General features: G+C 49.4%; 1 protein-coding gene across 1 annotated transcript in view; it reads left to right on the top strand.

Moving 5' to 3' along the window:
* The first annotated feature begins 466 nt into the window (after window positions 1-466).
* The window catches only part of LOC105825959 (chromosome unknown open reading frame, human C10orf128), a 29,130-nt gene continuing 15,078 nt past the window's right edge, over window positions 467-14,518 (top strand). Inside the window, exon 1 of the mRNA XM_012663859.1 lies at window positions 467-513. Within this exon, the coding sequence (XP_012519313.1) occupies window positions 468-513 (46 nt within the window). The 5' untranslated portion in view covers window position 467. The remainder of the gene's footprint in view (window positions 514-14,518) is intronic.

Below are 14,518 nucleotides of genomic sequence, written 5' to 3'. Positions count from 1 at the left end.
GCCTGGGCCTGGAGTGTCTGGGCTGAAGGGTGCTTCCTGCTCCTGCCCGAGGCCGGTGGGGAGGGGGGCTGCTGCCAGGGCTGGACTTCCGGGCAGACCAGCTTTGCCCCGTGCCCTTCTGACACTTACCGGCGTGGGTCTTTGGGCAAGTAACCGCACCCAGCCACACCACGGCTCCCGCACCCTGGGAGGGGATTACAGAGGTGACACGGTGTGCGGTAGCCCAGTGCGCCGCGGTGGGCCCTCATCGCAGGCACGTTGCCTGCCACGGCCTGGCAGAGGCCAGGGCGACAGGGGCTTGCCTCAGTCCTGCCCTCAGACAGAGCCGAGAGGAAGTGAGCAGCCTCCTGGCTGTAGCAGTGGCTTCCTTCCCCACCGGTCACGTGGGGCTTTGTTCCTGTCCCCGGGAGCCTGCTCACACAGCTCGCTGTGCCTGGCCTGCAAGGAGCCAGGAGCGGAGCGCCAGCATGGGCTCGGGGGCCAGCGTGTTGAGAGCCCTCCTCCTCCTCCTGGGTGAGTGGGGCGTGTGGACGTGGGGCAGGTGTTACTCTGCTCTGGCCTTGGGGGCCTCAGTGAGCAGGAAACTGGAGAAACCTTAACCCGCTGGGGCTCAATCCCTAAAGCATATCTGTGTCCCTGTGGACGGATGGCTTCTCTCACGTCGATGGTGAGCAGTGCTCGTCTGTTTCATTTCAGCTGCAACTTACAGATGCTTTTGGGCTAAGGACGAATAGAAAGGATCACGTGGCAGAAAGAGCTGTGGGCTTGGGATGTGGGAAAATCTGGGTTTAAACTATGGCTCCATTTGCTGACAAACTAGAACAAGCTCTGACGCTGAGTGTAAGTTTCTGAAGCAATGAAATGGGAGACAATAATGCTTACTTTTTGGGACTGTGAAAGAATTAATTTAAATTTAATTAAGTCAAATAAAAATAATTACATAGAATGAGAAAATGTAGGCACGTAGATGCTGCCCCACCCTTAATGGCGAATCAGTGTTACTACGCCGTGAAGTGGGCTCCTTGTTACCCAGAGCGACAGCACATTTGGTTTTGAAAATCATCTTCGATGTGTGTGTTGGAAGAAGGGAGAAGGGACAGAGGCAGAGACCGACGGAGAAGTAAGGGCGGCTGGAGAGGGAGAGTCCCAGCTCAGAGCAGCAGACAGAGAGCAAGAATTCCGGAGAGACAGGGACAGAGGCACAGAGAGAAGGTTAGAAATACGCACAGAGACAGAGACGGAGAGAGACATGCGACTTTTTAAGGTCCCCTTTGACATCAACAGTCACTTCCTAAAAAGCAACAAATGTTCCTTGTATACACAAAGATTTCTTTCCCAGAACTCACACTGGGCCAAGACTCAAAGGCAAGCCGTCTGTCTTCAGATCGAATCTGCTGTCTCCAGAGCGCTAGGCTGTGTCCCGGACACAGGCAGAGTGGGTCCCGTGGGCAGAGGATAACCTTGGCCTCTGGGAGTCAGCATGTCGGACAGACAGACAGACAGCCACAGCACCTGACAGTTTTCGCGGCCCCTGGCAGTGACCAGGAGGGAATGGCGGAAACCCGTCCGCGGCAACGAGAGGTGTGTAAGGTGGCCAAGTACGGCGTGCCTGCCTGGTGGGGGGCGGGGAAGGTAAGAGGAGTTCTGCCCCTTGTTTCTGCTTTTCATCTATCTACAGAAACAAACCAGTTTGTCCTGTGGTGGAAAAAAGAGGTTAAATTTGAGGAACCCAATGAAAAATGTGCAAATTTTATAAGCAGGCAATTCATTGAAGAATTATAAACGACAAGCCTTTGAAATGCTCAAGCTCACAAATAATAAAGGAAATGACACCATTTCCATTATTTTGAGTGTTTCTGGTGTGCCAGGTACTCTGCAAAACGCTTTGTGTTAGTTCATTCCGTCCCCACAACAAGTCTCTGAACAGGCACCACCGCTACCTGCATTGTATCGGCAAGGTTTGGATTACTTGGCAGAGCATCCCGGCGTGCCAATGCTTTCACCTGCCGTTAGGAAAGACATACGGTGGGTAGGAGAGTGTCTGGGGCTGGACTCCCTGCATATTAATCCCCGCTCTGCCACTTACCAGCCTGGAGAACCTGGACAAGTTATGCATCCGCTCTGTGCTCAGTTTTCTCATCTGTAAATTGGGGATAATGCTTGTACCTACCTCGCGGGGCTGTTGAGAGAATTAAATCTGTTGCCACATTTAAAGCACTTAGCACAGTGTCTGACATGTGGTCAGCTCTCACTGTAGGATACGAGGGGTTTAATTGAGCCAATCTTTCCAGAGGGCAATTTGGTATTATGTAGCAAAGTGCAAGCTGTTCACAACATTTTACTCAGAAATTCTACCCCTAGGAATTTATCCTAGTGAAATAATAGGGCAAGAGCCTCCCCAAATATTTAATAGGATATTATTCAGCACTGCTGAAACCACAGTGAAATCCAGAAAAGGTGAGTATCAGTAGGAATCTGGCGAAATCAGTTAGACTTTAATGTTTCAAACAATGTCCAATAGGTTTAGATGGAAGACACGCCTTCCTATGAACTGCGGTGGCCTGAACAGAAGTGACGAAGTGATAGTTATAGAGTTATGTAGTTGTAGTCATGGTTTGCATGTTTGCTCATCTATCCCAAAATTGTCTGGAAGTTTGGAAAATGGGGCTCTGAATATTCTTTACTCTTTCTAGGAAGAAGGATTATGGGGTACCTTAGTTTCTCTGTGTTGGAATTTTTCATAATGATCACATACATTTTTAGTTCCAATAAATAAATTTCTTTGAACAAAAAAATAACATGACAGCTTCTTGAACACAAGTGAAGAAAAAATTGGGCTTTCTCTTTAATGACTGATGAATCTGCCCAGTCACCCTGGGACGTCCAGGCTCCCACATGCAAATAGCCGACCGGGCTGACGGGGTCCCCGGGATGAGAAGCCAGGTCACTGTTTCCCACACACAGCATCACTGGAGTGTTTTTGAAAAAATAGTCTTCGAATATTCTATAAATATTTTTTTAAAAAACTGAGATTAATGGAACAAACATTTATGGAGCCAACATCATGAATTAACAAATATTAATTTATTTTCGATATCTGTATTTAAAGATAGGTAGTGAAATCAACATATCCATGAAAAAATAGAATGTTAGGGATGAGTTAAAGCCCCCTGGGTCCCTTCCTCTGTCCTGCTTGCCCCTCCCTCTCCTGAGGGAGCAGCGCCGCGTGGCTGGCGGCGCTTCCTTTCTGTGTTGCCCGGTGGGTGTTTAAGACTTCACAGGAAGCCGCCACTGCACAGCTAACACGCTGCACTCTCTGCCCATCCTGATAATACAGACCGCACGCGTTCATTTCAGCCACTCTGCAAGCTTCTGTGCAAACACTGTCATTTGTTCATTTGCTTATCCACTCTCGTGCTGATGGAACGTAGGTTGTTTCTGACCGTTTCGGGGTCCCCCCTCCCTGAACTTGCATGAAGCTGTTTTCTGGCTGACACGTTGGAAGGCAACTGCTGTGTCAATTCTCCTTGTATGGGATATTGTCGAATTGCTGTCCACCAGGGCGTGTACGCATATCTGTTCCCCTGCACTCGGTAATACTCGATATTGTCAGACTTCTCCATTTTTGCCAACTGGAGAGGTGTAAAATATTATCTCCAAGTTTTTAGGTTATGTGTTCTTAATTACTACTGAGAATATACATTTCCCTGTATTTATCAGCCAATTCTTTTTTTCTATAAATTTCCCATTATATAGAACTTTCTTCCAAGTTTTATTTGATTATTGGTCTTTTATGCATTCTTTTCTGGGTATTAATTATTTGCCTGTTTCATGTGTTGCAAACATCTTTTCTGGGTGTGTTGCTTATCTTTTATCTTTGTGGTATCCTTTGCTGTGCAGAAGTCCCTCAGTGTGATATAATCAAATTTACTGTTTTCCTCTTTTTGTGTGTTTGGTTTTTATGTCTTGTCTAAAAAATTTTTTTATTTTTTTCTTGAAAGTTGTTGCATGTTTTATGATTAGGTCTTTAATTTATTTGGAATTTATTTTTATGTATAGCCTATAGAAAGGATCTATTTTTAATGTTTTCTGTATGGAACATCAATTGTCCTAACATCATTTTTGTGCTAATCTTTCCTTTTTTCCTGCTTTGCAATGATTCTATGTTGCACATATACTCTGTATCTCTTCTGTACCCATTTAGTATGTGTTTGAGCTGTTCAGGCTTCCTCTTCTGTGCCTCCTGTTGCATCTGTCTCTGTTGGAATTATGTCACACTGTTTTGCTTACTATAGTTGTGAATCTTGATAGCTTGTCGGTAAGATTTCCCCTTCTGTTTGTCATTGTTTTTAGAATCATCTTGGCTCTTAGTTCACTTCCTCTTGCATGTAGAGCTCCTTCTTTGGAAGCTGATAAAATTCCACTTCCCGAGGCCCGACCCTGGGCACGGGGCTGCTCTCAGCACTCTCGCGTGGACTGACCTCTTTCATTTCTAAGCCCTGCCCCAAAGGTAGATGCTGTTATTACAGTCACGTCCATTTTTGCAGGTAAGGAAACTGAGGCAAAGAGAGATCAACGTAGCAGATAAGTGGCTGAGCTGGGATTGAAACTGAGGCATTTTGATGCCCCAAAGCTGAAATTTTAGCTCTAACACCAAACTGTCTCTTAGTTGAGAATAGAAAGGACATCATGAAACTGACGTAACTTTTTAAAAACTGTGTTCAATTTTTTATTTCAAAATATTTTCAAAATTCAAGAAAAGTTGCAAGAATAAGAATAGTACAAAGAACACTCACATGATTTGCCTATTTTTAACAGTCTACCTTATTTGTTTGATAATATATTCTCTTTCTATACATGTATGTATATATAGACACACACACACATAATCTTTTATTTTTCTGAACCACTTGAAGACAAATTACATATATCACTGGATCTTTTAAACTTGTAAATACATCAGTGTTTATTTCTTAAAAACAGAGATATTCTCTTATATACCACAGTATAGTTATCAACTTTAGGAAATTTAATGCTGACAAATTACTTCTATATAATCTATTGATAGTATTCCAGTATTTTCAGTGGACCCAGTAATGTCCCCTACAGCCTTTGTTGTGCCCCCAGGCCAGGGTCCAGCCCGGGGCAGCTATTGCATTGGATGACTATGCCACGTTAGTCTTCTTTAATCTGGAACATCCCCACAGCCTTTGTTTGTCTTTCATGACAAAAATATTTTTGATGCACACAGCTTCCCACACTTTGATTTTCCCCACAGAACATTCCTCATCTGGGGGTTTGCAAGATATTTCCTAGTGATTAGATCGAGTTATCCATTCCCTTCCGGAAGACGACCTAGCCAAGATGGTCCTTCTCAGGGCTCCACGCTTGGAGACACAGGATATCCCAAAAAGGCTGATGGACTTTTCACATAATGATAAAAGACTGGAAACCAGGCTTCGGATTATGGTTGTCACAATTCTAAATAAATTATTTCCTACTTAAATACCAACTGGTCGATATTTTTAAATTTTTCTAAAATATTGATCTAAGAATAGCTATTGAAAATAGCTGGTGAAATTTCTAGGCATTTTATTAGAGCTCTGCATCTTCCTTTTAAAAAAGCTGCCATATAAAATATTTCTATGGACTCTGATTCCAACCAAAATGTCAGCCATCTGTCTCTGTTTTAATTCTGTTGGAAGCATCTGCTGAAATCTATGTATTATTATAATCATGATAATAAAAGAAATACAATATCACTTTAATTATGTTCCAGTGCCTGAAACATCCTTCACTGGAGGAGCCAGAGTTATTGAAGAGAGAAGAGGCTTTTCTTCCTCCTTAATTTATAATGAAAAGATGGCAGAGGCCAGGGTAAAGAGAATTAAATTCGTTTTTATCTTACAAGTCAAAGTGATCACTTTACTCCTTGGCTCTTAGTCCCTGAGATCTTTGTAAAAAATCTCTCCTGACAGCTTTTCCCCTCTTCCAAGTTCCTGCCAAGGCAATGGTTCAGAATCATGTGGTGTGTGGATTTCAGTGAGAAAGAATTCTTGATGTATTAGTTTTCTTTTGAAGCAACAAATCTCCAGAAATGTAATAAAAGAAAACGAGTGTGCCAGGGTCTCTTGGCAAGTCAGCAGGAGGTAGAGGAAGAGGCTGGGAGCCCAGGTAGGCCAGAGAAATTTCCTGATCGGGCAAGAATTCCCTTAATGACTTTTGCCCATATTCTAATTAGATTGCTTGCTTTTTCTTTTATTTTTGAATTGTAAGAGTTACTAATATAGTCTAGATATGAGTCCTTTGTCAAATATGTGGTCTGCAAGTATTTTCTCCTGGTCTATAGTTTGTCTTTCTATCCTCTTAACAGGGTCTTTCACAGAACAAGAGTGTTTAATTAAGTCTAATTTATTGATTTTTTTTCTTCCATGGATTGTACTTTTGATATCATAGCTGAGGAATTTTCACCAAGCCCTAAGTCCTCAAGATATTATCCTAAAATTTATATAGTTCTATGTTTTACATTTAAATCTCTGATACATTTTGGGTTCATTTTTTGTACAAATATAAATTTAGATCAATTTTTTTTGACCTATGGATAGCCAATTGCTCCAGTATCATTGGTTAAAAAGCTCTCCTTCCTTTATTGAACTGATTTTGTTCCCTTGTTGAAAATCAGCTGGTAATATTTGTGTGGGGTCGTTTTTGGATTCTCTTTTCTTTCTCACTTTTGTGTGTGTCTGTCCCTCTGCCAATACTGCACAGTCTTAATCCTATAAATATAAAGTCTTAAGATGGTAGAGATGATTCCTCCTACTTTATTCTTTTTCAAAATTATTTTTCAGCATTTCTGGTTCCTTTAACTTTCCATGTAAATTTTAAAATCAGATTTGTACATCTACAGAAAAAAATCAAAAGCTGGGCTTTTGATAGGAATTACATTAAACCTATAGCTCGATTGGGGAGATTTGGCATTTTTAGTATGTTGCGTTTTCCATGAACTTGGCATGTGTCTCCATTTGCTAAGATCCTTTTTGATGTCTCTCTTTAGTGTTGTACCATCGGGCTTACACCTAAGTATTTCTGCGAGTGATTGCAAATTGTGTTGTATTTAAAATTTTCCTTTCTGTGTATAATTGTTAGTATATAGAAATATGATTGATTTGTGTGTGTTGATCTTATATTCTACCTGAGCTCCTTATTCTAAAAAAAATTATTTTTTAGATCCCTTGGGATTTCTTGTGTCGAACATCATATCTGCAAATAGGGTCAGTCTTATTTCTTCCTTTCTGAAAAGCACGCCCTTTATTTCCTTTCCTCGCCTCACTGGGCTGTGAGAACTTTTAGTACTAGATCGAACAGGGCTGGTGACAGCGGATATCCTTGCCTTGTTCCTGCCCTTAGCAGGAAACCATTCCGTTTCTCACCATTAAGTTTGATTTTAGCTGCAGGTATTTTTGTGGACGTTCTTTATCAAGTTGAGAAAATTTTCTTATTTGCTCATTAAATGTTTTTATGATGGTTACTCTAAGCTCTCTGTTGGATAATACTGACATCTGTGCCATCGGGGTGTTGGCATCTGCTGAGTGTCTTTCCTCATTCAAATGGAGATTGTCTTACTTCTTGCTATGACAAGTGATTTTCCATTGAAACTTGGGCATTTGGGGTATTGTATTATGAAACTCTGAATCTTATTTAAATCTTCTGTTTTAACAGGCCTCCTCAGACATCATTCTAGTGGGAGAAAAGGGACATTTCCTCATTGTTGCCAGATAGGGGGAGCCCGTTTTCCTCTCTGGCCTCCACTGACACCTGGTGGCAGAGGGGTTATTCTGTGTGGGGTGGAGGGCAGGCTCCCTGCTAGGTACCCCCATACCTCCCTTGCTGGGGGACAGGCTCATCACCGCTTTGCACCGACACAGTGGGGCGGGGGTGGCCTTGAGGTTGCTGGACAGTGGTGGGAGTCCTGACTCCCCCATCCCTCCTCTGACCCCGCCCCAGCCGGGAGGGCCAGAGTTTCCTTGTGACTGCCAGCTGGGGGGAAGTCCAGGTTCCCTACATGCTGACACCACCTGGAGGTGGGGACTTTCTCATCTGTCGGGGATGAAGGCCCGTGGCCCCACTTGGCTCTCTGACCACCCGCTGTGGGCAGTTGGGCTCCTAGTTAGCGCCCAGTGAGGGCGGAAGTCCAGGTCCCCACTCGGCCTTGGCTGATGTGGGGGGAGGTGAGGGTAGGGGCACAGTTTTTTCTGTGCCATTTGCCTGGTGTGGATTATTGACTGTCTGGAAGCCCTGTCTTTCCAGGCTAACACTTTCCCGGATTTTTGGCTTGCAAGAGGGGGCTTTTCCTGTGGCCCCTGTGCCTGTGCCTGTTGGCGTTCCTGGGCTGCCAGCTTCTCTGTCACTCGCGCTAGGATCTATGAGTCAAAAAGAAAACCCAGGAAATTCACTGTCCTGTGACTTCTGGGGTTTCAAGGTTCCTATTTGTTCTGCCTTCTTCTCTCTACCTTTCCTGGTCTTCTTATTTTTGTTTTTTAATAAAATAGCTAAGGGTTTTAGCTATACTTAGCGAGAGGAAGTGTATTCCGTCGTTCCAGAAATGGAAGTCTGAAACGAGTGTTCAGTGCCTGGGGGATGAGTGATTTGGGGCAGTGCTGCGCTACCTGACATCCCTCGGACACACGTCCCTGATCACGGGGCTCCAGATGGGGGATGCCCCATGGGGTGAAGGCAGTAGGGGCAGCCTACGCAGAGTGAGCCGCTGGTCCTCAACGCCCAGCGACAGCCACGGCTGGGAGGCCACCAGGCTGAGCCCGCCCTGCTGACACACAACTGTGCAGCTTTTTTACCAGCTCCCAAATTAAGCCATCCGCACTTCCTCTTCGAAGTCACTGTAAGCATTAATGTCACACCCAGACCCTCATTTATCTGCCAGAATTGCTTGAATTGCTCCTTTTATTAAATTTGAGTCTATTAAATAACCGGCTAATGGTTCTCAGTAGGACGAGCTGTGCTTGCCCTCCCCTGCTCGTGTGGGTGAAGCAGATGACCAGCTGCTTCCTGTCCAGGGGAGGAGGCAAAGGGCCTGGAGCTGGGCCAATAGGCCGTCCCAGAGGATTGGGATGCACAGACATCCAGAGCTTTCTCTTTGCTTAAGCAAATATTGACTTTCAACGAACTTTGCTGGGCCACAATGATAAGTGAGTCGGGCTCCAACCTGAGGAGTTGACAGTCTATGGGGACAGTTACATTGCAGTGTGTGACATGCTGAGTTGAAGGAAGCACAAAAAGAAGCAGAGGAGAAACCCTCGATCCAAACTGGGGTGTCCTGGAGGGCTTCCTGGGGGAGGAGTCTTATTGAGTGCAAATTGATTATGCCTCTGCCTGGCTGAAATCCTTCAGCTGCCCCCACTGCGGCCAGCGCAGACCAAGCATGCTGTGCCCATGGACCTCCCAGCCCTGCCACGGGCCAACCCTGGTGTTCCTGCTTCTGGCCCCAGGGAACATCTGTCTGGTGACTATCCGGCCTCGAGGCTTCCTCACGTCATCTCTTCTGCGTGGGATGAGTGCCATCCCCCTCCAGGGCTGTGGAGACACTCTCATTCCCACTGGACGGTCACCTCTGTCAGGGCAGGGATTCAGCCTGGCTGGGCCACCGCCCCACACCTGCTCAGTAACTGGCACTCGTCTGAGTTAATTAGTGCATGAAGTGCAATGCGAGCTGCGGGAGCCAGTCTGTAAGAGCGTGTCTGGTTGGGAGCAGAGGGGGGTTGTCCTAGGAAGGGAGGAGAAAGGACAGCCTCTGCCGAGGCCTGGGTGAGGGCAGCAGGGACTGCAGGGGCCGTGCGCGAGGTGACGCAGGCCAGCAGGGAGGAGGGCTTGGTGAGCCCTGGGGAGGATGTTGGACGTCATCCTGCAGGACTTTCAACGGCCTCGAGGGAAGAGGGCTCTGCTGCCGAGCCCGGCGCGGCCTGGGGGTAGGAGACCCACGCGCAGGTGACTAGGTAGTCCAGGGCCACGCGGCACTCATGCTGGCTCCTGAGGCCCCAGTGCACCGACAGCCACTTCCCCGCGGGAAGCAGCGAGTGGCCCGAGACTGGGCTGTGTGGCTGGATAGTCGGTGTCTGTCACAGCCTGCGGCCAGCCCATGCTCAGCCTCTGTTGGCCGAGGCAGGCTGACTCGGGTTCAAACTCCAGATCTCTCATACTCAGGCTTGTGGTCCTGAAGAGGTCACGTCACCTCCTAGGGCTTTCCCATGAAATGAGGGCCACCGTCCCCCAAGAGAAGCCCCTGTCCTGTCCCCTGCTGTAGGGCCCTGCATATACACGCAGATCCAAATGCAAAGATGTATTTTCCTTTTGATCTTGTTAGGAATTTTTTGAAAGTTCAGTATCTGGGTCAGCACACAGGTAAGGGGAAAGGGACTTGTGTGTGCACTGGGTCCCCTGCAGCTGAAAGTGACAGTTGTGGGGGGCAGGGGAGAGAAGTAGCTGCAGCCTGGGCCACATGGGAGCCAGAGAGGGAGGGAAGAGACGCTTTCGTTTCAATTACCAGCAGACCAGAGTCCTAAACAACGGAGCTGCCTCTCTTCCCTCGGTGCCCAGGAGTTCAGGGCAGAGCCAGGGGGTGGGTGGGAGAAGCCTCTGCACGGCCTGCGGGGCTCAGTTCCCATGCCCAGTCCTGCACGGTTGGGTGGTTCCAGGTGGCCCAGGCCGGGCCTGCGTCCTCCGGCTCTGCTGGTTGAGACCTGCCACCCCGGGCTGAGTCCCTCTGGAAGGGACCTCTAGCGAGTGGACTGCAGGGCCCAGGGTGTGTGGGCTGGGCCGTTGCCTGTGTCTTGATGTGTAGCTTAAATATTTAGACATGTGGTGTGCTCCGGGCTCTTTAAACATCAGGAGTAGCCTCAAAAGAGATAAGGAGAGTGGAGACGCCCATCACAGACCTGGCCCACGGCAGGGCTCGGTGAGCGGCTTCTCCTGGTGGTCGGAGGCAGGTGGCTCAGTGTGGCCGCCCTGGCTTTGCCAGGGGCTTCGGTGTTGGCTGCGAGCTGCAGTTTCCTCTGCAGTGTCACGGTTCTGTCCCCGTGGGCCAGGCCAGCTGTCATCCCACAGCCTCGATCCCTGGGCATGTGCTCCCCTCGGCCAGGTCCCCCAGGACTCCGGAGAGAAGCTTCCCAGAGGCTGAAGAGCACAGCATGAATATTGCATGAATAATAATAACCCCACCACTTAGCGGTTATGCAACCTTTCCTCTTCCACAATACTTTACCATCATTAATTAGTTATTCTGCGCCGCCGCACTGCTTCCAGCCCCGCTCTCTCTGCAAAGGCAAGCCCTGAGATTTGCTCTTGACAACAGGCCTGCTCTGGTCTGAAGCACCAACGTCGAGGGGCCGGGCCCTTCCCCACTGGAATCTTGGCTCAGCCACGTCTCAAAAGGACACCTCCTTTCTGATCTGAGCACCTCCCCAGAGCTCCCCTTGCATGCTCTGCTCCCCACTTCTCCCCTGGCCCCTAGGAAAGTGGAGGACGCCCGCCTCAAGTGGGCGGCGAGCTTGCCTGTGGAAGGACGGCTCCCACCTGCGCCTCACCGCACACACTCGAGTTCGGGGAGTTGGCCGCCCGTGGCGATGTGGCCACTGAGCTTGGAGCCGTGTTGTGCCTGGCCGAGGCCACTGGCTGAGCAATGCGCTGCAGAATGGGGACTCAGATCTCCTGGTTCCAAATGGCCTTTCCTCCCAGCCACCATGGGGTCAGAGGGGGCTTCAGGCCCCCACAGAGAGGATCGAAGACAGGGCAAAGTGCACCCTACTGCGCAGGGCGGGCGAGGCGTCCTGCTGTGGGTTCTTTCGTCTGACCCTCCCTGGACCCTCATCCACCCACCAGCACAGCCTCAGGCTCCCCCTCGAGGTTTCAGCAGATCCCCTCTCAGGTGTGGCTTAGCAATGGTATGTCACCACCTCCTGGTCAGAATGGAGAATGGCCCTGGGACAGCCCTGGAGGCCCCGCTCCTTTGGAAGATCTCCCAGCCCCTGGAGCACCCCCAGTTCTACCTCGGGCCCAAGCTGCTCCCTGACTCCGGCCCCTCCATTAGCCTGAAAAGGTATTGATCAGTTTGGCCTCTGTGCGATGAGTGTTTTAATCCCAGAGTTTGAATCTTTAAGAATTAATTAGCAAAGATTGCTCAGGAAAAACAAAGTGGGCACAAGTTTTGATACCGCTTGGTCACCCACTGTTATCACTTCCCTCTTAATTCTGGTGCCATTTCTGGAAGCCGGAGGCAAGCTCCCGTGTGCTCAGCCTCCTTGCCTTCTCCATCTTCCCCGTGGCTCTCGTGGCCTCCAGCTCACAGAGGCAGGGCTGTAGGCAAAATGCCAGCCAGGCCGAGCCGCCCATCCCTGGGAGCAGTGTGGCCAGTCTGGCTGCAGTCCCTCCCAGCCTGCCGCGGACTCTTCCCTCTGCTGGTCCAGGACCCTCACCTGCCTATGGTGCCGGCTGCATCTTGCACCAGTGTCCCCGGCTGCTCCGACCCTGCTGAGCTGCCTTCTTTAGTTCCTTGGCCCTCTGCACCCTTGCAAGCCCCCTGGCCTTTGTGACTGCCTCTTCCTCTGCTGGGACACCTCCCCTGCCTGGCCCACTTCCAGCCACGCCACCCACTGCCTTGCTTTGTCTTCATTAGCTCCAACTGGTCCTGTTGCCTTCAGTTTAAATAAGGATTCCCCCAGGGAGCTTTCCTGACACCTCCAGGCAGGATTAGGTGCCCCGTTAGTCCTCCAGGCTGGTAATTGCTGCGTGGTAGTTTCGTGTGCTAGCCAGCGGCGTGTGAAATTCCTCACTCGCTCCTGGCCCACCTTCCCAGGGCCAGGGGCCTGGGCCGGGTCAGCAGAGCAGGTGTCTGCTGTGGCTCTGCCTGTGTCCTCTTTCCGTGGGTGGGGGATCCACGGACATCAAGGAGGTGTCCAGAGGCCCCCACGCTGCGCCCAAGCCCTCTCTGCTTTGTGCTCCTTTCTCCTGTGTTCCTTTCGCTGGGACCCGCACAGCTCTGCCAGGTAGGCTTGGGTTCCTAGTCTAGACCCTTTCACAGAAAGAAAGGTGAACAAGCAGCTGTGGGGCGTGGTGGAGGCGGGTGCTGACGTTGTGTTTACTCGAAGTTGGGCAGCTAGAGCCACGCTCTGATGAGGGTGACTGAGGAAGAGCAGTCTCAGGTGGTTTCTGGGCTTGCGATGGGGAGTCTGAGGTTTCTGCAAGGCATGGCAGTGTCGGAGAAGGCTCTAGACCTGGCGGAAGGCAAGCGACTCTGGGAGTGGGAGGACCATGTAACCGAGGGCAGCTCATCTGTCCCAGGCACTCCACTCGGGAGAGGGCTGGAGAAGCGAGGCTGCACTTGACGTCGATGTGCTTCATTTCTAGTTTCAAACAGTCCCATGGAAGGCCGGAAGGGCCAGGGCCACTGGCCTTGTTTTTCTGAGAAGCAGACCCATTCACGAGCCCTGAGGCAGGGGAGGGGCTGACAGCACCCATCCCACCCAAAGCAGCTGGATTACGAAAGTGTGCCTTGTGTTCCAGTCTGCTCCCAGGGTGGGCCGACATTGCAGGGAGTCTCAGGATACATGGGCAGAAAGGCAGGGGCTATCTCTGGTGAGTCCTTTCTATCCGTCAGGGTCCTGTGTCCTGTTTTCAGATGAGAAGAGTGAGGCCCAGGGTCAAACAGTGGAATGCAGCACAGCTGGACTGTCCTCTTTGACTCTGCGTGTCCAATTCCCTTTTCAAGCCTCTTTTGTATGCCATGGGGTGCCAGCCGGGCCTCCGGGGCTCTGCGGGGGAAGACGGAGCCGTTGACAGGGGCCGCCTCTCGCGTTTACAGTGTGGGAGTCACATGTGCGATGCTGTCGCTTCATTTGTTCCTCTCTGGCTGAACTTTGCCTGGCTCCTGAGGCCCCATATTACTCAGAACCGTGAACTCGATCTTATCTCTTCAAGCCACTTCTGGTTTAATGCTCTGTCACTTTGGGGTACTGGCTCAGTCAGTGAGTGTCGTTCTCCCCTTCCACCTGCTCCCTGCATCTCCCGGTGGAAGAATTTAAGTTCTAAGGGGTCTCCCCCTTCATCCTGCTTCTGGGGGAAACAGCTCCCCTGGGGTATGGGCAGCCTTCATGCCACAGAGCAACTGTGCCCAGTGCAAACGATGCAGGGGAGGGGTGTGACATCCTGTTCCCCTCCCTTTGGCCTCAACTGACAGCTCGGGGTGATTCTGGTTGGACAAGCCAATGGATCAGAAAGAAGCCTTGGTCCACAGGAAAAGCACATGCATTTTCACAAACGTGAAGAGTAAAAACACTGTACTTGGAGTTTCAGTTTCGCTTTCCCAGATTGACCTGATTAACTCTTCTTCCCATAAGTCTAATCCCAAAAGTCACCTCTTCAAAGCCTTCCCCCATATCTCCAGGCTTAGCCAATTGTGTCCAGTGCAAATGATTCAGGGGAGAGGTATGACCAGGTGCACCAACAGAGAGCA

This window comes from Propithecus coquereli, unplaced genomic scaffold, assembly GCF_000956105.1.
Source record: "Propithecus coquereli isolate 6110/MARCELLA unplaced genomic scaffold, Pcoq_1.0 Scaffold839, whole genome shotgun sequence".
Classification (NCBI taxonomy): Eukaryota; Metazoa; Chordata; class Mammalia; order Primates; family Indriidae; genus Propithecus; species Propithecus coquereli.
This window is presented reverse-complemented; position numbering and strand designations above follow the sequence as displayed.